We start from the raw sequence: 26,126 nt of genomic DNA on the forward strand, positions 1-26,126 counted from the left end.
TGAATTTTGTCTTGTCTCTCGAACTGAATTTGTAGTGAAATATTCTTTTAGCTCACCAAGCATTGTTTCCAAGGTAGATGGATTGACATCATCAACCTCACTATTTCTTGGAGCAAGAATAGCTCGATTAGAGAAGTAGGTCGAATACGATAAACCCATTGAACCAAATCAACCAAGGTAGAGTTTTGCATCACCATCTCTGCTAGTAATATTTGCATTGGGTTATACAGAGTATAATTAATTCCATTGCCAATGCTCATTAGCCTTTGCTTGAAGTCATCTGAATGGTCTATTTTGATTTGTACATTGCCAACCGATTTCAAGACCTCTGTAAATTCCCATATGTAAGATCTACATAGTGTAGAGTCAACAATATCCTCACGCCTTCCCTTTACAACAAGTGGCAGAATTTGTTTGAAATCACCTCCCAATAGAATCACTTTTCCTCCAAATGGCTTATAATTAAATTGAACATCTTGCAAAGTTCTGTCTAAAGCTTCGAAGGCATGCCGATGACACATTGGAGCGTCATCCCAATTTACTTTCTCTTGCCCTTTACAGATCCTGTATGATGATAGTTCTTTACACCCTTACCGCTTTGAGCCAATTGTTAAAACTACAACCCAATTTGATGATGAAGTTATAATTCACGCAGCAGCAACTACAGACCCAGATCTCACACTTAGTGTTAAAAACCAACACTCAATTGACACTGTCCTGCATTATCAACACAGCCAGAGTAATTGTTTATTTGATACAATAAAGTACTTAGTCGATAATGTTGGACTCTAATATTATCGATGTTGCTTCATCCTGAATTCTTACATCATTTCTCTCTTTGATGCATGTTCTCGATGCAAAGGCCTTGATGTTGCAGACTCGTTTATAATCCTACTTTAAGATTTTTTCTGTACTGTATGTACTGCATGTCCTTACGTTTCCTTATTTTGGGACATGAACATAACAATTTGTTCATAGTTCGCATAGCCATATGGAGGCCAAAGGTATGCATGTCATTCAAGGTGGTGACATGCAGATGTGGGGGGCTCAATCAAAGGAACAAAGGGATTCCACAAGAGCAAGAATTTCATTTTCTAATGATTGGAATAAAATGACCTTATGAATTTTAGAGTGGTGAGCAGTGGATTGGATGAGGAGGGGGGGGGACCAAAAATGGCTTCACCCAAGCAAACAATGACCCTGGGCCTTAATGGTGCAAATATATCTTTAATTAGTAAGGCATCATCATCGGTAAGTCTTTACTCATTATTTAGTGACAGCGTGTTTTACGGTTTATTGTCCAAAGATGACTCTCATGGGATGCAAGATTGAAGAATGATATTTCATATAGTCGTAGTCCATGGCACAATATTATTATTTAGGTTGTTAACCAAGGATAAGTTATGAGCTCTTGTGAGCATAGTCTTACACGTTAATTATTTATCTGTTCTTTTTTTTAATCTTTATGATATTTTCATTAAACTGTAGGATCCAAGTCTTAGTTTAAGATTATGGTTATGTGCACCATGACAAAAAAAGGAACTTTGACATATAGAGAGCTATCTGTGACAATAAGTAGGTCTCTCAAGGTTAAGTAGAGGCTATCCGCTTTGAAGTAACCTTGAATTATTACTTGGCCAGCACTAGAGCATTTTATGAAACTCTAAAATCTTGCGCAGCCATGTGGCATGTTCTGAGCCGTTAGATTAATTGGCCTATTATTAGCTACTTACAATATACTTAGCAGCATTCTAGTTTCAACTAAACGGATGCATAAATTATCATTCAATTTCTTTTCGATAGAGCCTTAACTGATAGAGCCTCATAAGCAGAAGCCAGTGCTTTTGTGCAAATATGCACCCTTGTTGATGTTATCGTGCCTTTTGAATTTCAAAATTAATACTCCTCGAGTTGAAAGTCTTCGTATTTCACCCTCAAACATCGACTCATCATTCACTTCCACACTCTAACGGCTACCTGCCCAGATCTAGTTTTTCTGAAGTGCCAAGTGTTGGAGTGGTCCCAAGACTTGCACGATGCGAGCTCTATAGTTACTTGGAGTCCAATGATAATTCGTAAGGTACTCAGTAAGTTCATAGTGAGCAGACTTTTAGACGGCGTCTCCTAACCACACGCCTTGTAATGCTCTCATAACAACACGGCTCCTCGAAGAGCACTGTTAAGACTGGGTCTACTTGGTTGGCAGCTTTACCAAAAACAGGCAAAGTTGCTGGTAGCGAGCCGCATTTAGAGAATACCCGCCCTTACGTCGTTATTCCATAATTACGTGTAGCGTCGACGGGCTGGCCTGGCTGACAGCCGTTCTATCTCGAAATTTGTAACTCAGAGGAGCATCCTTTGAAATTGTTGTGTTGTTTTGAACGACCACATAATTCATGTTTGAAGCCGCCAGGGTGAAATTACCGCACCCCTCGTTGATTTCACGTCGAGTGTCGGAATTTCCACCGAAGCATCCTTCGAGTTCAATCCTTCAAACCGCCACCTTGCCTCTCGCTTTATATTTTCACCCTCTAGATCCCTTTCTCCACAAACACCAAGCTGATCATAACGGCCTCTGCCACTTGCATGTGTATATGATCTTCTCCTAAACGTTTCATTAGCCTCGCCCGACAGATCACTTGCAGTCTGCTACACCAGAGCAACCTTCAAGCTTTTCGTTGTTGGATTTTCCATCCTCCATCCAGCTCTAGTCTATATCCAAAGATCTCTCGCTCACGTCCATGAGCATGCGAAAAGCAATCCAAACCTCTCGCCCCGAGGAGTATGTTTCCAACACGCTTCTGTCTCCTCTGAAGCTCGGCAATATTCACCTCTCCCACAGGTACGTGTATCGTATTGTCCCATCGTTCTTGCGGTTCTTCTTTTCATCTTCCTTTTGTATAGCCTTTGGCACACGAGATGATCTTGTATGCTTAGTCTCGACCTTGATGTCTACTCTCTTGCTGCGCAGAATCGTTTTGGCTCCTGTCACACGCTGCCGGGCGCTCAATTACGAACCTCAACGTGCCCTTATCGATTTCTATTCCCTAAGAGCTACCTACGGTGGTTTGTTGATTACTGAAGCTATTGCAGTCGCCCAGGAAGCCATTGGGTAGGCATTGTTCCATTAAGCGACCGAGCACCTGAACAATGTCGAGGATGTTCTTTTCGTGTGGGTTGATGTTGTAGGCGCATCTCTAATCGAGTTTTCGCTTTGGACGTCAGGTTTCCTCACTCTCCAGGCATTTGGACTGAAGAGCAAGTACAAGCGTGGAAGAAAGTTGTGCAAGCGGTTCATGACAAGGGCGGCATCATCTTCGGCCAGCTTTGGCACGTGGGTCGTGCATCTCACACATGTAATTGCTAGTTGCTTTCTTTCTAATCGATCTTGCTTGAACGTATACTTCAAATGCATGGTAGATCAAAAAGGGAAGTATATTATTTTCCGTCATTCTGGTTTGTTGCTGATATTTGGGTTGTTTGCTCATGATGCAGTCTACCAGCCCAACGGATGTCATCCAGTTTCCTGCACCAGCAGAAAAGTCCCTCGAGAATTCTCCATTAGACTTCCAGACGGAGTTATGGACGAATACTCCGAACCACGAGCTCTAAAAGAAGATGAAATCCCTGGTATCGTGAAGCTGTTTCAAAAAGCGGCTAGAAATGCTCGCCGAGCAGGTACCAATGATCCCTTCTGAACGGCCTGCAATTTGTGAAGAGTGCGCCGTTGAATCACTTTAGCTTGCGTTAGTCCAAATGTCCTCTGATCTTTCAGGATTCGATGGGGTGGAAATTCATGCTGCTCACGGATATCTGCTCGACCAGTTTTTCAAAGACGGGATCAACGACCGCACCGATTCATTTGGCGGCTCCATCGAGAACCGTTGCAAGTTCGGCTTGCAAGTGGTGTCTGCTGTGGCCGAAGAGATAGGGCACAAGCGCACGGCTATAAGGATTTCTCCCATAATTGACCACTTAGGAGCAACAGATAAGGATCCCAAAGCTCTGGGTCTCTATCTCATAGAAGAACTCAATAAGCTCGACCTGGCGTACCTACACTTGACGGAGCCTCGATACACAAACCAAGGAGTGAAGCAGACGATGGACGACTGCTTGGTGTTCAGCAAAGCATTCAAGGGAGTGGTGATGAGCAGTGGGGGCTATACCAAGGAGTCTGGTATGGAGGCAATAAGGACGGGTACAGCCGATTTGATCTCGTATGGGCGGCTGTTCATTTCCAATCCAGATCTTCCGCTACGTTTTGCCATCGGGGCGAAACTGAATCAATACGACAGGGAAACGTTCTACACGCACGATCAGGTGAAAGGGTACCTGGACTACCCATTGCTGAACGCAAGGGATGTGGACGAAGGATGGTCGAAGAAGGTGTTCTGCGAGAAGCTGAACATACCGGCCTCGCCTAAGTGCGGAAGACCTCTATCATCATCGTCTATGAGTCCCAAGTTTTTGATACCTTGACTCGTATATATATGTATATATTGCATATATGTATACACACATGTATACATACAAGTTTACCTTACACATGTATACATACAAGTTCCAAGGTAAAGGAATATAAATCAAACCTCACTTATAAAAAAAAGAGTGCATGTATGCACAAAAGCACTCGCTTGGGCTTATGAGGCTCTATCAATTAAGGCTCTAAGGACAATTTCTCCATCCATGTAGTTGAAAAAATGGAAGGTTACTTCATAGGGGATAGCCTCTACTTAACCTTGAGAGACCCGCTTACTGTCAATGATAGCTCTATATTTCAAAGTTCTTTTTTTAATCATGGAACACATAACTACAATCTTAAACTTGGATCCTACCGTTTAATGAGAATATCATAAAGAGAAATAAAAAGAACAAAAAAAATATAAACATGAGACACAACACAGGGTCCATCAAGACCCGATCCTCCCTGCAAATGTAAGGGGTAGTGTTTTATTATTACCTTGGTGATGTGCAAAGATTTGAGTCTTTTGAGAATTGAAGCCCAACAAATACATGAATAAGACTATGCTCACAAGAGCTCATAACTCAGCCTTGGTTGCAACCTAAATAATATTGTGTCATGGACGACAATTTATGAAATATCAACCCTTGATCTTGCATCCAATGTGGCATCCCTACTAATGATTTTGAATTTTATTTGCATCAAGAACATGCATCAAAAGAGAGAAATGTTATAAGAATTCAGGCTGAAGCAACATTGATAATATTAGAGTCCAATAGTATTGACTAAGTACTTTATTGTATCAAATAAACAGTCATCGGGCTGTGTTGATAATGCAAGACAGCATTAATTGAGTGCTGATTTTGAACACTAAGTGCAAGATTTGGGTCTGTGGTTGCCGTGGAAACTACAACTTCATTATCAGATTGAGTTGTCATTTCAACAATTGGCTCAAAGCGGTAAGGGTGTATAGAACTGTCATCATACAAGATCCATAATGGGGTCAATACGTTTTCATTATTGCCACACTACATACGTAATATATTTCCAGTTGCATATGACCAAACTTGAATTGGTCTTAAAAGAACTTTAAAAGCCATGTAATGGCAAATCTATCTCCCCGAAGACCACCGTGTGATATTGTTGTTCACATATGAAGTTCAAATCCAAATATGTTTTGAAATAGTTTATTGCATGCTGGTCATTCATGTTGTGCAAGTTCGAAATAAAATTTTGGATTGTTATAGTCCGTAGTTATTAAGAGGTCTTATTTAGAGGTCATCCCATTTTTCAATAGCTACACGACTATGTCAAAGAAACAATCGCTTGGTGTGTAACCATAATGCATGACACGGCTTAGGTTATGTTTGTGCAAGATGTTATCAATTGATTTGTTTGGGTCAATTGTTGTTGTTTTGAATGCCAGGCTCACCTTTTTTTTCTTAAAAGAGAAAAAATCTATCAAGAGAGCTACTTTTATAGTTTTAAAAGAATCACTTTGATGTCCTTCTAGAAGTGGTGCATAGCTTAGTAAAGAGAACAAAAAATAACTAAAGCAATGAAGGTTTTATAAATGATATCTCCTGGACTAGTAGTTTTATGCAAAGTGTCGACGTCAACTTTCTTTTGTTTTTGCCCTGGGGCACCAACTCAATATGTAATATGTTACTACTTTCGTCTAAAATCTAGGGTATAGGGGGACAAGGTCCATATATAATATGCATGAATTTTCTTTAAAATTTTTAAATATGCAAGGGAAAAATATGAATATTTTCATGTCCCCTTTCCTACAAAATATAAGATATATACCTTGAAAAATATGCAAGATTTTAAGATTTATACATATTTTTCATAATATGTGAGGCCCAAGGGGGGGGTCTTTTGGATTAGGGGGGGTAAAACAAAAAATACACTAAAATATGAAAACCCATCTTCTTTCAAATTTAGGTAACTTTTTCATGTGTTACTCAAATTTCAAGGTGTATAAAAGACATATTTGAAGATATTTTAGCGTAGAACACAACCATGTTAATTTGAATAATTTCTACTCATGGCACATTGTTAAATTCATCTCATACTTAAGATTTTGATAGGTTTTCTTATTACAGGGAGTTGGCGCCCTAGGGTTTTTGCTTTATTTGACTTTTTTTACCTTTTATAGTCTCAGTAAACAATGATCTTTTCATTGATAAGCATAAATTAGATAGGCATAAAGCCCATTTAGCGAGCATAAAGCCCGTTAGGCAAGCATAAAGCCCGTTTGGTTGGCATAAAGCCCTTTCAATAGAAAAACATCAGTTTTCAGGTGAACCAGATTTTCTAGCAAATGCCCTTTTTTTAATAGGCAAATTGACTTTTCTAGCAAATAGCTTTTTGGATTGTAATTCTTTTATTTTTTCCAAGCAATGGCTTCAGTAACATACTCGTCCTTAGCTTTTGAATTATGCAAGGCACATTCATCTTCAAGACTTGTTATTGGTACATAGGAAACTAGTACATGTCATCACTTAGGATCAATATTCAAAAGTGCACTTAACCGTACATATATAGTGATAGTTAAATCCCATGCATTATCTAAGGAAACCCTTTAAAAAATATTTTGAAGTAGATGGTACCAAAATGCTCTCTACCACAACAAGACAAAGCACCTACAGACGCACACACAGACGTGTTTTCTTAACTTTAAAAAAACTTATGGACATATCTATTTATGCATCTATCGGCGCATCTATAGACCCGCATCCATATAACAGCCAGACATGCCTATAGATGTGTAAATAGACGCCCTACTAGAAATTTAAAAAAATTTGACAGACGCATTTATAAACGCTCTTATAGATGCGTACTCTATCAAATTTTGTGTGGTTGAAAATGCTATGTATGTTGTGTATGCTATGTAGTTACAAGGATCCCATTTCCACATTGTGCAATTCAATTCTTACAGCCAACTGCATTTTAATTAGCATGATTGCAAGCATGCCTATAGCCGATGATTACAATTTCAAATAAAACATTACAACTCCAAAACGTTTAGTTCACAAGGCATTCATTGATAGAACATTGCATAAGGAAATTGAAAGCCAAAAAAGTAAAAGGAGTGTATATTAATTCATAGCTCAAAAAGTGCTTGTATGTACATATAGCACGAAGCCAAGCCACATCTTGTGGCTTCAAGTACAAAAAATAGGAGGAGTGTATATACAAGAGAGGCACGAAGCCAAGCGAGTGGCTTCAAGTACAAAAAAGAGTAGCTCGCACTACTTCTATGACTAATGTAAGTTCTCTGCATCCTCGCTCCCTTCTTCGCCCCCTTCTTCGCTCCCTTCTTCCTCATCTTCTCCCTCCTGATCAGCCGCTCCAGTAGCCCGGGTATACTTACATGTATCAATGTATGAAAAATCAAATCTTTACTTACAATATTGACATTATTTAATTACTTTCAAATACCTGGAGGAGCGCTCCAGTAGCCTGGATATACTGCTCCTCAGTAATCAACCCATCATCATAGAAAAGCCTCCATGTATCTCCTCTGCGATGGTGGCAGTGGTAGGCTGTCTCAATAGGAGTAGGGTACCTGCCCACGATATCAAGCTGCAAGATGTCACAATTTGCAGAGGGGTTAGTACAAAGAAACAACCTCTTAATAAACTACATAAACAATATAATTTGAGATCAATACTTACAAATTGGGCCTCCCATGATTCAACACCCCCTACTCCAAAATGTACGGTTCTATATTGCTCCATTTGGATCCTTTGTGCCTCCACGTGCTGCAGACTGGGATCCACCTTCACTGCCTTCATTGCTTTCTTCCACTCACACTTGTGAGTGGTGTGAGGCTGGCCCCTTGGTGGTTGATCTCCCTTGATCCGAGCAATCTCGGCTAGTATGTGCCTCTTAAGTGAAGATATTTTATTGCTAAGTATCGTAACAATATTTGACTTGGCCCATTTATCTATGAACTAAACATTGGGGGGATTGGGATACCTAGAGCGAACAACAGCGAGGGTCTCATCAGCCAACTTTTTTGGATAGTCTTTATAGTGAATAAAGCAATCTCTATAGTTGTTAGCAATTACAGAGTGCATGAAGGCTATGATGTCCTTCATCCATCAACATGCCTCCTGTCTGAGTGATATCATAGTAAATCGTACCATCACCCTCTGGCACATCTGCATCATCTGAATCATCCCTGTCCCCACCACTATCCCTCCCAAAGCAGGCTGCCATGCATCCCCCACCGCTCTCCCTACTATTACTACGCCTGCTGCCTTGTGTTGAGCTAGCACACTGGCCACTCCTAGTTGGAGAAGTGACTCTCGACTACACGAGAGTACCCTTGCCACTCATAGCTGAAGAAGCGAGTCTCGATGGCATGGGAGTACACCGACGGCTCTGCAAGGCAGAAGGACCTCCTGACCACAGGGGGGAGAAGGGGCTCGGTCGACTATGCTATCTCGACTCTAGTACTAGGGTAATCTCAGTTGATGTGGGATTGGGGTGGTTTGGAGTCTGTACTGCTGACTCCTGGGGGGTGTTTGTAGTACCCGTCATGTATGTGTATAACTCCGCAGGAATAGAAGGGTGCCCCAAAATGTTATATAACTCCCAAAAGATGGCATCCCGAAGATCAGGTGAGGCTGAAGATCCTAGCCACATGATGAACTGAAGAAAAGAAAAGAAAAAGATTACCATTGAGCATGCCCTTGTCACGAGATGCAAAAGAGAGGAAAAGAGAGGAGAAAAAATGAAGGAGATAAGAGAGAAAAGAGAGGAGGGACAGAGAGAAAAAGAAAGAAGGAAAGAGATGAGAAAAGAGACGAAAAGAGAAAGAAAGAGAGGAGATAAGAGAGGAAAATTACCACGAAAAGAGAAGGAAAGAGAGGAGAAAAGAGAGGAAAATAGAGGAAAAGAGAGGAGAAAAAAAGAGAGAAAAAGAGAGGAGATAAGAGAGGAAAATTACCACAAAAAGAGAAGGAAAGACAAGATAAAAGAGAGAAGAAAAAGAGAGAGAAGGTGAAGGAAAGAGAGGATAAAAGAGAGGAAAATAGAGAGAAGGAAAGAGAGGAGAAAAGAGAGGAAAAGAGAGGAGAAAAAAGAAAGGAGATAAGAGAGAAAAAGAGAGGAGAAAAGAGAAGGAAAGAGAGGAGAAAGGAGAGGAAAAGAGAACTCAATCCCTTATTTTCTCACAAATGCAATCCCTTTCTTCAATCATGCTTTCCCTTTCCATCATTCATGCAATCCCTTTCTTCAATCATGCAATCCCTTTCCATCATTCATGCAATCCCTTTTTTCATTCATGCAATCACTTATTTTCATCATTCAATATGCAATCCTTTTCTTGGAAGTGGAAGTGGAAGGGCAAGGGGGAGGGAAAAGAGAAGGAAAAGGAAGGGTTCACTTTCTATATTCTCTGTTTTGCGTCTAAATCCATGTCTAAGTCACAGTGCAGACACGCTAATAGATGCACTATTAGATGCGCCCATATTTTCACTATTTTAACAGCGCCTATAGACGTGTCCGCTATTTTGTGCGTCTATCAAACGCGTTTATAGTTACTTTGTGTTGTTGTGTACAATAAAATATTTAATGAAAGAGAACATGCACATTCATTGATCGGCTTTTTGTGAATCCTATGTGCCATTGGAGCAAACCCTTACATGGATACCCCAAAGTAGATGGGATACAAAAAAGCAAACTACAACAAAAACATTCCACGATTCTTTTTTTTTCTTATTGTCTTAAAAATCGTCTTTATAAAAAATATATTTACAACTAGCAAAATCATATATATATATATATATATATATATATATATATATATATATGTATATATAAAACTATCTAACCTCATACACAAGCCAATCATGCAACGTGTCAATCTACGTACTTACGGAGGTCCAATAGTATAGAAAGCCTAAAAAAGGTTCGAGAGACAAGACAAACAAGGTGTTGCAAGGAGCCCGAATGTGAGAACCTACTAATCAGATACATAGATGCAACATGTATGCAACTGGGATAAAAGCAACGGCTTGATCATTCCTGCAATGGGTGTCATGCAACTAACATGAAGATGTGCAACAATAATGATCTTTCAGTCAGAGACTCCCATATAATTTCTTAACATTCCCATTCCTAGAATCAAATCCAAAGGCATCTACAAATAGCTTTGATGTGTTGTCTAACCTTGCTTGTAAATATTGGTATGCATAAATATCAGGAGTTTTTGTGAAACAAAACCTAGTTTCTCATCTAGAGCTTGAGCTGTTATCTTTGCCTAGCAAACCTAGCAGGTTGAGAGCACATACTAGAGAAGCAGTCCATCCATGACAATATCGAAAAGAGCGTCTGATGAAGAATCTATTGGCAAAAATTTTGCTTGAGGCTTTGTCATCTTCGAGGTATGTATTGATGTGATCGACATAGGCCTTCTTCTCGCATTCGGGGACTGCTCTTCCTTCGAATTACACAACCCACAAAAGAAAACAATCAATTTCAGCCATCTGGGACCCTGGGTTGAAGCCATTGTCATGAGCTTCTTACGGAGCTGGCATAGGGCTTCCAGCAACGAAGACGATCAAGCAGGTGGCATCTGGAGTAATGCAAGCTTTGGCGAAGGAAGAAGGAAGTGATCTATGTCATGGCTTCATCATGGCAGGGGCGAGCTTGAAGAATCAAATCCTGCGACCATCATCTGCCAGCAAAAGCTCGCGTTTCCCTGGCATGAACTGCACCCAAACAATGTTGCTGTTGACGGAGAATTCCGACAGCTGAATGTCGATGCCAGTCAATCCATATGTTGGATTGGACTGGTGGCATACTTATAAAAAATGTGAAACAAGTAGTCAATTTAGATGTATATTGTTTGTTGCTATGAATTCCTTTCTATCCATTAGTTGATTTCTACACTGTGCAAGCTATGATACTAACGTGAAGGTGGCGAGCTTTGGCTTCTACTCAAGTAGGAAAGGCATGTCCGAGTTCTTCGTAAACTTGAAGCCTCTTTCGTGGGTGGAAGGAAACGATTGGGAGTGTGGCATTGGTTGATTAGAACTACTCCACAATGCCATGTGGTTTAGTGAGTGAGTTGCACGTCAATAGATGATATAGGTGAGAATTGAATGTCAAGCCAAAAAACACGAGTTTTGCTAGATGAACAATGCAATTAAGTACACTTGAAGTTAGTCACTTGAAGTTACGCAATAGTGTTCATCATTAGGTATTCACGTTTTGTAGAAGTGGAGTCTAATGATGAAGTATCTAATAAATCGGAAGTATTTATTGGTGCTTATCATACATTTGGCAATGCCACGGTAAACTATCATGCTTGCCAAGCTATTGCAATGCCATTTATAACAATGAGAGCACACAAAGGAATTGTAGGTATGCGACTACACTGCCTCAACATGAGTTGGATACTCAAGATGCACGGATTGCAAAGTTGGAGGCATTATTAACTGAGTCTAAGGTCGAGGTTAGTTATTCTAATTACACAACAAGACAAAGCACCCACAGACGCATACACAGATGCATTTACTGAACTTAAAAGAAAATTTACGGACACGTCTATTTGCATGTCTAGAGACCCGTGTCTAACGGCGCGTCTATATAGCAGACAGACATGCATCTAGACGCCTAAATAGATGCTTTGCTAAAAAATTTAAAAAATAGACAGACGCATCATTAAACGCGTGTATAGACATATTTATAAACGGTCTTATAGATGCGCAAATAGACGCTCCCCAAATAGACAGATGCATATATAGACCGTTTATAGATGCATTGATAGATGCGCTACATAATATTTTTTTTTAATTTACAGAATGCTATGTATATTGTGTATGCTATATAGTTACAGGAATCCCATTTTCACATTGTGTAATTCAATTCTTACAGCCAACCGCATTTTAATTACAATTCCAAATAAACCATTACAACTCCAAAACGCAATAAAATTGAAAGCTCAAAAAGTGCTTGTATGTACATATAGCATGAAGCTAAGCCACGTCATGTGGCTTCAAGTACAAAAAATAAGAGGAGTGTATATACAAGAGGCACGAAGCCAAGCCAGTGGCTTTAAGTATAAAAAAGAGTAGCTAGCACTACTTCTACGGCTAATCTATGTTCTCCACCTCCTCACTCCCTTTCACGCTCCCTTCTGTGCTCCCTTCTGTGCTCCCTTCTTCGCCTCCTTCCTCGTCTTCTTGTGTAGGGACCTGTAAAGAGAGACAACATATATCAATGTATGAAAAATCAAATCTTTACTTATAATATTGACAATTTTTAATTACTTTCAAATACCTCGGGGGCCGCTCCAGTAGCCCAGATATACTGCTCCTCAGTAATCAACCTGTCATGATAGAAGTGCTTCCATGTATCTCCTCTGTGATGGTGGCAGTTGTAGGATGTCTCGACAGGAGTAGGGTATCTGCCCACGATCTCAAGCTGCAAGACGACACAATTTGCGGAGGGGTTAGTACAAAGAAACAACCTCCTAATAAACTACATAAGCAATATAATTTGAGATCGATACTTACAAATTGGGCCTCCCATGATTCAACACCCCTTACTCCAAAATGCACGCTTCCATATTGCTCCATCTGGATCCTTCGTGCCTCCATGTGTTGCAGACTGGGGTCCTCCCTCGTTGACTTCATTGCTTTCTTCCACTCACGCTTGTGAGCGGTGTGGGATAGGCCCCTTGGTGGTTGACCTCCCTCGAGCCTGGCAAGCTCCGCTAGTGCTTGCCTCTTAAGCGAAGATCTTTTATTGCCAAGTATCGTAACAATCTTTGACCCATTTATCTGTGAACTGACGATTGGGGGGGTTAGGATACCTAGAGCGAACAGTAGCGAGGGTCTCATCAGCCAACCTCTTTGGATGGTCTTTGTAGTGGATAAAGCAATCTCTATAATTGTTAGCAATTACAGAGTGCATGAAGGCCATGATGTCCTTCCCCTGTGCATCCATCAAGATGCCTCCTGTCTAAGTGATGTCATAGAAGATCGTACCATCACCCGGAGGCACGTCCAAATCATCTGAATCATCATCGTCCCCACCACCACCCCTCCCAAAGCACTGTGCCATGCCTCCCCCACTACTCTCCCTGCTACTACGCTTGCTACCATGTCGTGTCGAGCTAGTACGCTAGCCACTTGTAGCTGGAGACTGCATGGGACTACGTGGATCTCTCGTAGCTAGAGAACCGAGTCTCGACTACATAGGAGTATGCCGGCAGCTCTATGAGACAGAAGGACCTCCTAATGGCATGGGGGAAGGGGCATAAGACGGCATGGGGGAAGGGGCATAAGATGGCATGGGAGAAGGGCCTCGGCTGTGTAGCCGGCTGGGCTATGCTGACTCCGCTGGGGTAATCTCAGCTGGTGTGGGGTGGTTTGGAGTCTATAGTGCCGACTCCTGGGGGGTGTTTAGAGTACCCGTCATATACTCGTATAACTCCGCAAGACTGGGAGGGTGTCTTAAAAGGTTATATAAGTCCCTAAAAATAGACTCTCGGAGATCAGGTGAGCCCGAAGAGCTTCCTGGCCACATGATGAACTGGAAAAAAGAAAAAAAGACGATTACTAATGAGCTGAGAAAAAAGGGGAAGGGAAGAAAATATTACTGTCAAAAAAGATTACTATTGGAGCGCATCTATAGATGCGTCTGAGAAGCGTGTCTATTTTTGCGTATAACAGTGCGTCTATAGATGTGGCTGTCTGTGTCTGCAAACAACCTAGATGCGCCTATAGACATGGTTTTAGATGTGCTCTGAGACACTGGATGCACAAAAGCAGTAGAGCCCAATCGCCTTCACAGCCACCCTCATCCATGTTTAAAACACCCGAACAACACAATCACAAAGCAAAAGGCATCCATTCAACATCATTGTCTCTCTCGGGGGGGTCACTCATCATATGTAACCCTATCACGTGAGTTCAACAGAAGGATATTTTTTATTTCTAAAATTTACAGAAATAAATATACATAAGGGACTATTTAAAATAGTTTTGGAAAAAATTTACAGATTTGTATAGAAAAGGGGTACATTTTATTAATGAAAAATTTACAGATAAGGGATTTTAGAAATAGGCCTTGAACGCACGTGATATAGAGGGTTTCTATACAGTGACCCCCCCGAGTTGTCTCTACACATACCTTCTGATACAACTCACACTCTGGCCACACTTCCCCGGAAGCTAGACAACCTTTTAAAAAACCTAGTGGACTACACAGTTCAAGACAAGTGGACTTCTTCCTTCAATAATTCAGAAAACATTCAGCTTCAAATGTATCCAACCCACAATGCGCATGAAGACTATCTTCTTGACTCTTCAAGACATTAACCTACAAAATGGCCACAGTCAAAAATCTTATCATGTCTTCCCAAGATCATCATCAAGTACTAGAAATGATGGAGCCCGCCATCTCTGCTCTTTCAGAACCACTTCTACTATTTATATCCTTCTCTTGCTCATAGAATACTCCAAGCTCATAGCTTCATGTCACCAATAGTCCATCTAGCAGAAAATCATACCATAGCTATTCCTCAAGCTTTTACTTTGTGAAAAATGGTATACCATTCAATGTCGTGAGCGAGAGGAGATGTTTCATAATGCCTTGAAGTCATGTGCTAGACTAGGATTTGTTTTTTTGGATTATAATAAAATACATATGGATCATCTTGATAGAGTTAAATAGACTATGGTAGGCTACTTGAAAAAAAAGATATTGGATTTTATTCCTACATATGAGTGCACTCTTGCTTTTGATGGATGGACTAGCAAAAAGACCAGACCCTTGATAAATGTAATGTGCATTACTCCCAAGGAAACAATGTTTTTGGAGAGTATTGATACGTCTCTAAAAGAAAAAACTTTAGCATATATTGTAAAAATATACGAAAGAGCAATTCATAAAGTTGGTGGTAGTGAAAATGTTAGTGCATTAGTAACAGATAATGCATCAAATTATAAGACCGCGGGCCAGATGATCATGGCAAAGTATCCCACTCTGACATGGGTGCCATGTGGTGCTCATACTCTCAACTTATTGTTAAAAGATATTGGAAAATTGCCATTTGTGCAACCAGTGCTACAAGATGCTAAAGAGCCATCAATACTTGCATGTAGTATTCAGAGAGCACTCTGTGAAGCAACTAAGATAGTTTTGTCAAACTAGATTTGCCACATCTTTTTTAGTTCTTGCTAGATTATTGGAAGTGCACTAAGATTTAGTCGAGACTATTGCTGATAGATAATGGGCGAATTGGCTCGAGAAAAAGATGCAATATGCAATACTAGGTAGTAAATGTGTACATCGTTATAATCATCAGTATTTTGGTAAAATATAGAAAGAATTAAAGAAGGTGTGGAGCCATTTGTGATAGTGTTGAGGATGGTCAACGCTGATGCCTTTGTTATGGGTATAGTGTATTGGAAGATTTCTAAAGCAATAGGATAGGTTAAAGAATTCGTGCGGTTTGCACCTAGGGAAAAGCAACAAGTGGTGTATATTTAGCCAATAAGAGATGGCTTCTCAGCAGTAACACCCTATTGACGGAGAGGTATGGCAAATGTTGCCAAGTCAACAAGGTCACTATGTGCCTAGGGTGTTAGCATGCGACGCCTCAGAGACATGGGCTCTTTGTTCTCTATCTTGTTGCGCTCTGCAAAACATCCCTTTCTTGTTCTTGACAAGTGATGCTTGTCATTCCAATCCACACGTTGATGCAAGACATCGCGAACATACACCAATTGAATGAAGAACATGGGTATCGATTGGTTGTTGGGGATGCTCCCATCCACCTCTATGAATCGCTAGAGAAGGATGTGAACCAAGGTTTTGTGCCACAAGTCTAACATCTTGGGCTATGTTGAGAGGAAAAGAAAGAGGAGAGAGACGGACACAAGAGTTTCTCCCAAGGAAGTAATTCTATTCATAGATCATCGGCGTATATATAGTTGAGGACTAAGCAGAGTTAAGGTAAGCTATATATAGCTCTAACACCCCCACTCAAACTAGGCCCTTTAGCTATGGATTAAAAAAACCCTTGGGTAGTACAAGGGAAAAACCCAAGCCACTATATATATCTATGTGAAAATATATATACAAAGGATGTCTAGATGCCAATTTGAATGATACAATGTAATATTGGATGATATAGTGTAAACTGGATGTGGATGGTATAAAGGCATAAGACAAGCACTTGTCCATAGTACAGTGCAAACTATAGGCACTATGTTTGGTGCATGATATAGTGCAAATTATGTGTGGAAAATGGAAAACTTTGCCTAGAATTGTCAACTTGTTTGACAGAGTGATGATGCATAATCAGGGCTTGAGATCTTCAAGTTCGATGTTTGAGCTCTTCATCTGACATAGTGATGATACATAATCAGGGCTTGAGATCTTCAAGTTCGATGTTTGAGCTCTTCATTTGAATAAGAGAGCTTGTCGTCTCCAATTCAAACCTCATCAAACCTTCATAATCATGCCTTCATGTTTTGCACAATTCATCCACCTAAAATGACCGATTTCATGCAATGTATATGAACATAACAAATATTCAAGTGTCCATTTTTGTTGTATCAAGGATGAATGTGTAAGGAAATTGCTTCGGTCACTCCAAAGATGAGTATGCAGGGGCGATTTGAGATGTCCATAAAGCTAGGGCTGAAATATCACTCAATAACTAGTACTCAATAACTAATCCATATATGTTCATTGTGAATGCCATATGAGTATGTGTCACTCTCAAATGAGTACTCAATAAGTAATCCATATGTGCCATGTCCAAACGAGTATTCATTAAGTAATCCATATGTGTTCATCTGAAAGACGTTGAACCTTGCCATGTCCAAATGAGTACGCAATATGACCATTTCCAAACGAGTACTCAATAAGTAATCCATATGTAATCTAGATAAATATGTGTCACATCCCAATGAGGACTTAGTAATAATCCATGTGCCATGTCCAAACGAGTACTCAAGTACTTAGCCATATGCCACATCCAAATGAGTACTCAAGCAATTAGCCATATGTGTTCATAAATATTGTCACCTGAAAGATGTTGAACCTTGCCATGTCCAAACGAGTATATGCAATAAGTAATCCATAGGTACCACGGCCAAACGAGTACTCAATAAGTCAACCATATGTGTTCATGGTGAAAGACATATAACTATACCTCACCACATAAAGGGCAAAATAAAAGTATGCCTTGCTTGAAGATATAACATAAACCAATAAGTAAATACATACCATAAGTCATCAATAAGTCAATCGACAAAGAAGGAACAAACCGCTAGTCTAGCAAGACCTTGCATGCACTTACAAAATTTATAGATGAGTATGAAAACCAAAGTAGATGTACTCATCCTATAGGTATGCAATATGCATTTGCAACACATCCAAGAATATAATGATATCAAAGCTAAATAGAAAATAAACATTGAAAGAAAACATGTCAGCATGTTAACAACACAAAACAGTCGGCAAGTCCTTTTCTAAAATCAATTTCATAAATTTTTCGGATGGTTACATAATAATCTAGCTGCAAAGAGAGAAGATTGCTATCTAAAGCACTTCCTCGGCTATCATGTGTGAAGTTAGCCATGACTCCACAATCATAAGTGACTCTCTTTGAATCAATGCATTCCATGCCAAAATGTCATCCATAAGACCATAATGCACTGTACTTTTCGTACTACAAAAGAGCATCATTAAAACAATGAGGATGCACATATTTTATAGCATATATTGCCACAAATAACTTAATTACGTCAAGAGGTAAGAAACTTAGATGCATCATACATCCAAATGAAAACTCTTGCTCGTTCTCTTTTATTGTTGTCTCTCCATCATGTTTGGCTTTACATAGAGCCAGTTGTAGCCAATCAAGTGACATGCGAGTGGGGAGAAGGGCAAGATCCCATGGATATGGTTGTGCTCACCTGTGCATGACTCTGAATCTCATCCTTGCATTTATTCTTTCTACTTTGGGTGCTTCATATCTCTCAATCCAATTCTGCATCTCCTTGCTATTGAGGATACAAAACTTATTGAATTTCTCCATTTTCTCTTCGCTCATCTTTCTTTCAATCCCTTTTCCTTGGGGAACCTCACCAATGATACGATCATGATCCTTGTTATGCCAAGCCTGCAGCATATCGGGATCCATTCCGGATGCAAAAAAATCCATGATTTATACTAATGACTCTTCACAAGCCATCCCTCTGCCATGCTTGCTTCCGGTCTTGATGATCTTTGCCTTACAAATCCCTTCAAAGTTTTCATAAACCATTCAAGAAAAAACATCCATCGACTATGAACGGGACTATGAATGGTACCTACCATCAACTATGTGCACAAGCAAGTGCAATTGAGTTGTCATGATGCTCTCGAGGGAAAGTGCTTCTCCACCCTAGCCTTCTCGATGCTCGATATGGAGATCTCTTTTTGAGATATCTGCCTATTTCACATGCCCATGTAAGATTCATATTCTTTCTACAGATTATTCAACTTAAATTGAAGAAAATGGCTATGGTCACTATCTATCTTTTAGTCTTTAAGGCTCTCAACAATTGCTGAGTTTTTACAAATGTAAGTTCCTCTGTTCAATTTTTGCTCAGTATAAGTTGTTAATTTTTATATAACCTGTTATTCGATGTAGATATACATTGTAATCTCTGTTCAATTTTCGCTCAGTAAAAGTACAGGGAATTTGACCCCCAAGTACCCTAAGGCTAGTGATGGCAGGAAATGTGCACATGGAAGGAGTATAGCTCCAACTCAAGGAGCTTGATCCCCAAATACCCAAAGTCCACTAGAATTCCAAGGATTCTAGGCACAGGTTGTATGTTTCAACTAACACTAAGACCAAAGATTGTAGGCAACATGCACATTTCAGGACTACGTCCACGGAAATAGCCACACCAATGAAAATAGCCATGAAAGGAGTACCGCTCAAACTCACGGAGTTTGATCCCCAAATATTCCAAAGCAAAAAGTTCCAGGCAACATGCAGGATTGCCGTGGAGTGTCTCACAGAAGTTGAGCCTCGCCACTCCAGGTTTTGAGCCTCAAGCATGGGATTTGAACCACAAATGGTTTAAGGCATGAGGGGACTCAGGGAGTTTGAGACCCAAATCACCTTAGCCTAGGAGGCACGAGGCTAACATAAGCGCTATTTGGAAACTGGTTAGGACCACCTCCTAATGCCAGGTTTGTCCCAAGTGCTCTAATATGGTTAACACAAGTGCTATTTCCACTAGTAGGGAGAGATGGAAAGAATAGTAATATGCCTTGGCACCCTACGGGCCCAAGAGCCTTTGGTTGTAAAAGAGAAGGAGAGTGTTAAAAAGGAAAAGGATTGGCCCTCCAAGGTGACTTGTATAAAAGGCCAAAGTGTTGACTTTCGTCTTCATTGTTGTTTGCACAAGTTTGGATACAAGCTCCCTCTTATCTTCCAAGAGAGTGTTTTGGGTGTTCCCTTGTTTCCATTGTAGTGCCCTTGTGTTTGCCACTCCATCCCCTTTCACTCCCCTCTTTCCCTGTCCTTCTCCTCTCCTTCTCCTTCCCTTCTCCTTCCCTTCTCCCCTCTCCTCTCCCCCTCCTCTCCCCTCTCCCCCTTCCCTCTTTCTCTCGTGGAAACACATTGCAACAATCTAGAGGCTGCTTGAGTGTGACACTTGCGGATGACTCATGCCTTGCATTTCTCTCACAATGAGTAGCTTGGAGTGAGGCTCCATTGGCATCTCTTCAACATCCCCACAACACGTGAGTCACTGCTAAGACCGACAACATTTTTGGCACCGCTGCTAGGAAGAAAAGGTATGCTTTTGCATTTGCACTTGTTTCCCTTCAATAACTACACATTGCACAAGTCTTCAAGCCTACCTTGGAGCTTGTTAGTGGAGTTGTAATCCACCATTGGTTGATAGACAACCTATTCAAAAACAAATACAAACATGTTACTTTCCTTACATTGAAGGTATCAAATATAAATAAGTGAGTATTTTTATATATGTGTACAGTACCTGTCCACATTGTTCTGGCAGTACTAGTGTGTCCTTCTTGTTTTGCCAAAACTTTATGGAGTCAATAGTTACAAAGCCACTTGCATGGCGTTTGATTGTTGCATTAGGGCCTCTTTCCACCATGTCCTTAAACCACTTGACATCCAAAACATACACAAAGAAGCACCAAAAGTCAAGCTTAATAATATATTGGATGATGCCACAATAATCATCCATGGCTCCATTGGCTTCCTTGAAGCTAGCAATGTTTCCGCAATCTTGTGTGTTTCTCTTATCATCAATCCGTTGTGTCCAAAAATCTTTGGCCTCACACCATATAGCATTGAACATATTACACTACACCAAGACAAAATCAATTGAATAAGCAATCTAAATTGTTGAAAGCTCCTAACTTATGCATAATATTTTATATACCAACGTTTTGCATGCATCCTCTAGCATACGCCCATTCTTCCATTGTGATATGCATCCCCTTGTCTCTCTTTGCTCTCTCCATTTCATCAGTAGCCAATCGACATGAATATCCTTTGGAAGTGCTCTTAGATGCTCAACATATGGCATAGGAGATCCATGGTGTGTACAAAAGAGGGCCCTTTCTCCTTGTCTTCTTGCCTTTGCATCCTCATATCTTGTCACCCATCTTTTCATCACATCACTATTAAGCATGCAATAGAGGTTTAGATTATTAACTTTTAAGCAATCCTTGTCCATTACTTTGCTTCGTCCTTTCCCTTGAGGCACAATAGAGGTCATCCTTAGGTCTTCTTAATCTCTCCATAGTTGTGGGAGAGAGCTATCCACATCAACAAGAAACTCAGAAGTATATACAAGTGACTCTTGTACCATGTCATGCACCTCGATATCTTGCTCCCACACAATCTCAGAGGCAAGTGAGCATGGCTCAAATGCTAGTGAGCATAACTTAGAAAGCTCATCTAGCATGGCTTAGAGGCTCATCATGCATGGATGCATGATCAACTTAGAGGTCTAGGAGACCAATGCACCAACATCTTGGAACTCTCAAGCAAGGCCTGATAAACAAATAGACCTATCAAAACCAATACATATGGCTCCCATACTACATCCCCTTTTGGCTTCATAACAGGACATGTTAGGAAGCCACACACCAAAAAAGAGAAAACCCAATACATCATTTTAGGAGGACTATCCAATACATCATTTTAGGAGGACTATCCAAGGCAGAGTACCTTTAGACTCAATGAAAACCAAAATTCAATACATCAATTTTTTGGGGACTACCCAGGGCAAAGAACCCCAAAATAACATCAAGCATGTAGTAATAAAAAATAGATCTCTTATGATAAGAGATGTCCTCCACTGCACAGGTGTGTATTTCCCTACGAGATGACAATGTCGATGAAGCGCTCCAAAGTATCTCCAAATCATCAATCAAAGGCTCCAGATAAACATCCACATTTTTGACTTTATGTTTCCTTCGAATTAGAAAGGATAACATAACATGTCCTTTCTTAATCGCCATAGAGGGTGCTCAAAGGGTGGAAGATTATTATTCACCAATATTAATGGCCATACACTGTAAGAGGTGCTTTTGAGACCAAATGGGTTCACACCATCCATACCCAATCAAAGTCTGAAGTTCCTAGGTTCTTCCTGGAATCTTGGCCATGTGTCTTCAATATGCTTCCACACAAGAGTGTCTGCAGGAGATCTCCACTTGCAATCGGTTGATCGATGGGAGGAATCCCATGCCATGAGCTCTGTAATGGATTTGCACTTGAACATATGTTGGATGAGAGGGACTATGGGAAAATGTCATAGAACCTTTTGAGGCACATCCAAATTTTTGAGATCTACTCTATATCTTGCCTCGCCACAAGTAGGACACCCTCGAGCCTCCTTATGTGCTCCACGAAACAGAACGCAGTCATTGATGCATGCATGGATGCGCTTGTAATCCATTATCCAACCCTCCAAGAAATGCCAAATGCTACCTTGCCATATCTTATGAGGTCGGTAATTTATTATCCCTTGGAAGCATTTTAGACAATAGCCTCCACGTCAAGACTGTAGATGAGAAAAAGTATTCTAGTAATTGATCCATTAGCATAATTCACCATGATATTACAAAAAGTCTACTTGAGTAATGCATTCAAACTTGCATTGCTCCGGCTACAAGTTTAGTTCTCCATGCTATCATCCCTACTTGGGGACTGATGGGCAAATAAATCTCACACCATATAATCGAACACCTCCTCCTCCATGGACTCATGAGATAATGGTGGAGGGCTACTATCACCTTCACTCCATGCATCCATAGTGGTCCCTCCTGAAGATCCCACCTCATATTGCTGATGCTTCGCCTCCTCATGGTGAGCATAGGGCAACATATGTGGGTGTGGTGCTGCATCCTGTATCAAATTTATAAAGGATCATATATCAAACACTTGAGCTTCTAGCAATGGAGAATGTCATGGAGATGGAGGATGGTGGTAGGAGACAGAGGTTGCAGGAGGGAATGTGCAGAGTGGCAATCATCATGTGGCCAGGGACATGCATTCATTCATGCGTGTTGCAAGGTGTGTGACATAGGATGAAACCTTCATACACATGGCAATTGTGCCACCAACAATATAAGCGGCCTTCAACACATAGAGGGGTGGTAAAACAAATAATAAGGCATAGAAAAGAGACACATCTGGATTGCAAGTGGTAATGATAAAGGATTTGATTCCTAACATGCAAAAGATTCTATTTGAGGGGTTGATTTTGAACTGTTACGGCATGGATGACAGGAAGAGAAATTCATCCTACCCAAATATAAGAGCAGACTTGACTGACATAGGTGCCCTCACAACAATCGCATTTAAAATACTTAATAAAGAGTTTATCGAAAAACACGAGGAAATAATCAAGCATGGTAACTATGTGAGAATCGAGAACTTTTGGCTTTCTAAGAAAAAGCTACAATTTGAGAGAGGGGATTTTGAGTTGACATTATAAGTGACAGCAAGTACAGTTGTCATGGTATTGCCAGTCCCTAGAATCCAATTGAATCTCTATGATACTACAACCATATCAGAGTTATTACAGAGCCCGAAAACATATCCAACTAGCGACATTGCGGTTGTGGTTTTGGAAGATGTTGGAATACATACGGACAAAAGATTCTCAAATTGTTTCTTAAAGGTGACTGATGGAATGGGTCTAGATGATTGCTCAATTGTAAGCCTACAGTAGCCAATTTACATATGGTCACCATCTGAATGGAAGGTTTATATAAAATGTGGTGATATCTTAGAAACAGAACCAATACAAAGTATTTACCATGATGGTCCAATGGATGCACCACACTTCGAGCCACTTTTTCAACTAGGTAACACACCTTCAATGTGATAATTAAATGCACAAACCAAAATTAGTGTTTGATTATGGTGGCTCAATTTTGGTGGCAAAGATTGCTCGAATAGAATTGGCCCGAAAACATCCTCGCTTGCTTGGAGTGCCTCATGAGACGTTGCATCAATTCCAAGTATGGGGACGAACTCCTAGCAGACATTATAGAAATCTAAGAAGGCTAATCTGAGTTACGTCATATTGATGAATGTTCCAATACATAGTTGTTGTAGAATCCGTGTGTCCTTTGGATCACAACTATTCATATTTGTTTTACAATGATTGAATTAAATAAACATATTTGCATTATTTCCTATACATCCCCTTAATGCTAATTCTATGATTTGTTAATTATTTTAAGTCCTAAATTAAAGCAGCATGATTCATGTTTTGATGTAGGCAATGGCTTCGTGAGAAAGTCTAACCACCTAAACTCTGTTGGAGTGTGATCCAACTTGATCTTATGTTCTTCAATCATTTCATGTATGAAATGATATTTGAGGTCTACGTGTTTCGTCTTTTTCAAATGTTTCGGATTGCTTTGCTAGATAGATGCATGATAAATTGTCACAATAGATCTTCAATGACATCTTCGAAGTAAGCTTCAATTCTTCAAGTAACATCTGTATCCAAAGTCCTTCTTTGGTAGCTAATGCCATAGTGATCAATTTCTTCACAATTTGAGGAACATAATACATGTGACCAAATATGGTTACGAGATTGCCATTGGATCACTTGATCATGGCATTGGCAATGCCTTCTGCTTGCTTAATGCCATTATCTCCAAATCAAATGTCGATTGGTTAGAGAAGGGGACGACAATCTTAAAGCCATTCTAATCTGGATGTTAAATTGTAGGTCGCGCATATGTCTAAGATTTAGGTAGACTTTGAGGCTTCAAGAGGGCTGTGAGAAGCGGTGTAGGCTAAGCATTAGGGGGAGAATTGGGGTCTCAAAAGGGCCTCCAATTAGTGTTTCCTAATTTCAAGGGATAAGAGAGTGATTTGAGGTGTACCAATGAGAGTGCTAGAAGGTGTGGAGTAATGGTATGTTGAGGTGGCAGGCCAAAGAGCCCCTATTGGTTGCTCCCCTTACACTAGGGACCACCCAAACCATCCCCCCCCCTCTTAACCCATGTTTGACCCTCCTACTAGGTGTACCTCCCCCACATGAGCCCAAAACTACCTTCAATGGGATGGTAGGGCCCTTCTCGCGAATTTTCCTTCTCCCCTTCCTCTTTCTATGGCCTCTGCCCCCCATTGTTTTGGTCCAGCCTGCCAAATCACTCCATTTGAACCAAATCCCACACATTTTTCCTATTCCCCCTCTTTCTCTGCTCCCTCTTGCTCTAGCCTGCTTGTTGCAGCTCCTCTCTCTCTCTCTCTCTCTCTCTCTCCCCTTTCCCTCTTTTCGATTACTACTTGTAGATGCAAGCCAGAGCAAGAGCAGGGAAGGCACCCACACGACTCAGCCCACAACACCATCGCTAGCAAGCTCCAAGCTTTGCCATCATCAAACGACCTCTCCAACGACAATAATCTGCCTCCCAAGCCAAGCTCCAATGATTGTGGATCTATAGCTGCGCCCTCTGCATCTCCAACATAGCCTCTCAATGGACTGCCAACCTCCAAGCTCCAACGATCCTTGCTCATAGCAAGACGGCTCCCTACCTTCAATGCTGCTCGACAACCCATGCTGCATGATCGTCAACACACCCCTTCACAGTCGCACTCGCTCCTCAGAGCACCTGGCTAAGCATCACACGAGCGAGAAGAAGACGCAGCAGAGGGAGAGAAGTGGAATGCCCACAACCAGACGTGGAGATAAGGATAGGCTTGGTTAAAGAGGCTTGGTTAGTAAAGTGGAAATGCCACGTGGCAGATAGGTGTAGTTAAGTGAAGTTTATGGTTAGGTTTGTTTAAACTTTGGGTTAACTCATTTAGTTAAGAGTATGCCACATGGCATAGGGCCACCTAAGCACAGAGCCCCTGCCAAGCACAGTTCTGCAAGCAGCATATGAATGTCTATGCCACATCATCAAGGCCCCCTCTTCTTCACAAAACCTTCAACAAGGCGTAACTTGCAATCCAGAAAGAATTCAGACATGCTCCAAAAAGGAAAAGTGATCGTCTTTTTGAGCTCTACACGCCTGTTAGATCAGAATCATTGTATGCAATTAGACACTGCCAATATTGAAAGAAATCAATTGGTAAGACCTTTGAAACAAATGAAAAAGCAAAGCATGC

At 40.7% G+C, this 26,126-nt stretch overlaps 1 protein-coding gene across 1 annotated transcript; it reads left to right on the forward strand.

Annotated features, from left to right (window-relative positions):
• The first annotated feature begins 2,702 nt into the window (after positions 1 to 2,702).
• Positions 2,703 to 4,479, forward strand: LOC147886483 (artemisinic aldehyde Delta(11(13)) reductase-like). The gene is made up of 5 exons (XM_087395261.1): positions 2,703 to 2,842; positions 2,972 to 3,112; positions 3,226 to 3,356; positions 3,496 to 3,678; positions 3,776 to 4,479. Exons 1-5 carry the CDS (start codon positions 2,742 to 2,744, stop codon positions 4,477 to 4,479), a joined length of 1,260 nt encoding a protein of 419 aa, XP_087251387.1. The 5' UTR covers positions 2,703 to 2,741.
• The last annotated feature ends 21,647 nt before the right edge of the window (positions 4,480 to 26,126 follow it).

Source organism: Dipteris shenzhenensis, chromosome 24, assembly GCF_047967505.1.
Source record: "Dipteris shenzhenensis isolate YYH24624 ecotype China chromosome 24, Dip_SZ_1.0, whole genome shotgun sequence".
Classification (NCBI taxonomy): Eukaryota; Viridiplantae; Streptophyta; class Polypodiopsida; order Gleicheniales; family Dipteridaceae; genus Dipteris; species Dipteris shenzhenensis.

What these genes read in the sequence shown, in the direction of transcription:
- LOC147886483 (XM_087395261.1), top strand. Translation starts at nt 2,742, where the DNA reads ATGAGCATGCGAAAAGCAATCCAAACCTCTCGCCCCGAGGAGTATGTT. An exon ending in AATATTCACCTCTCCCACAG is followed by an intron (nt 2,843 to 2,971) that starts GTACGTGTATCG and finishes CTTGCTGCGCAG; the next exon opens with AATCGTTTTGGCTCCTGTCA. An exon ending in GTCGCCCAGGAAGCCATTGG is followed by an intron (nt 3,113 to 3,225) that starts GTAGGCATTGTT and finishes TTTGGACGTCAG; the next exon opens with GTTTCCTCACTCTCCAGGCA.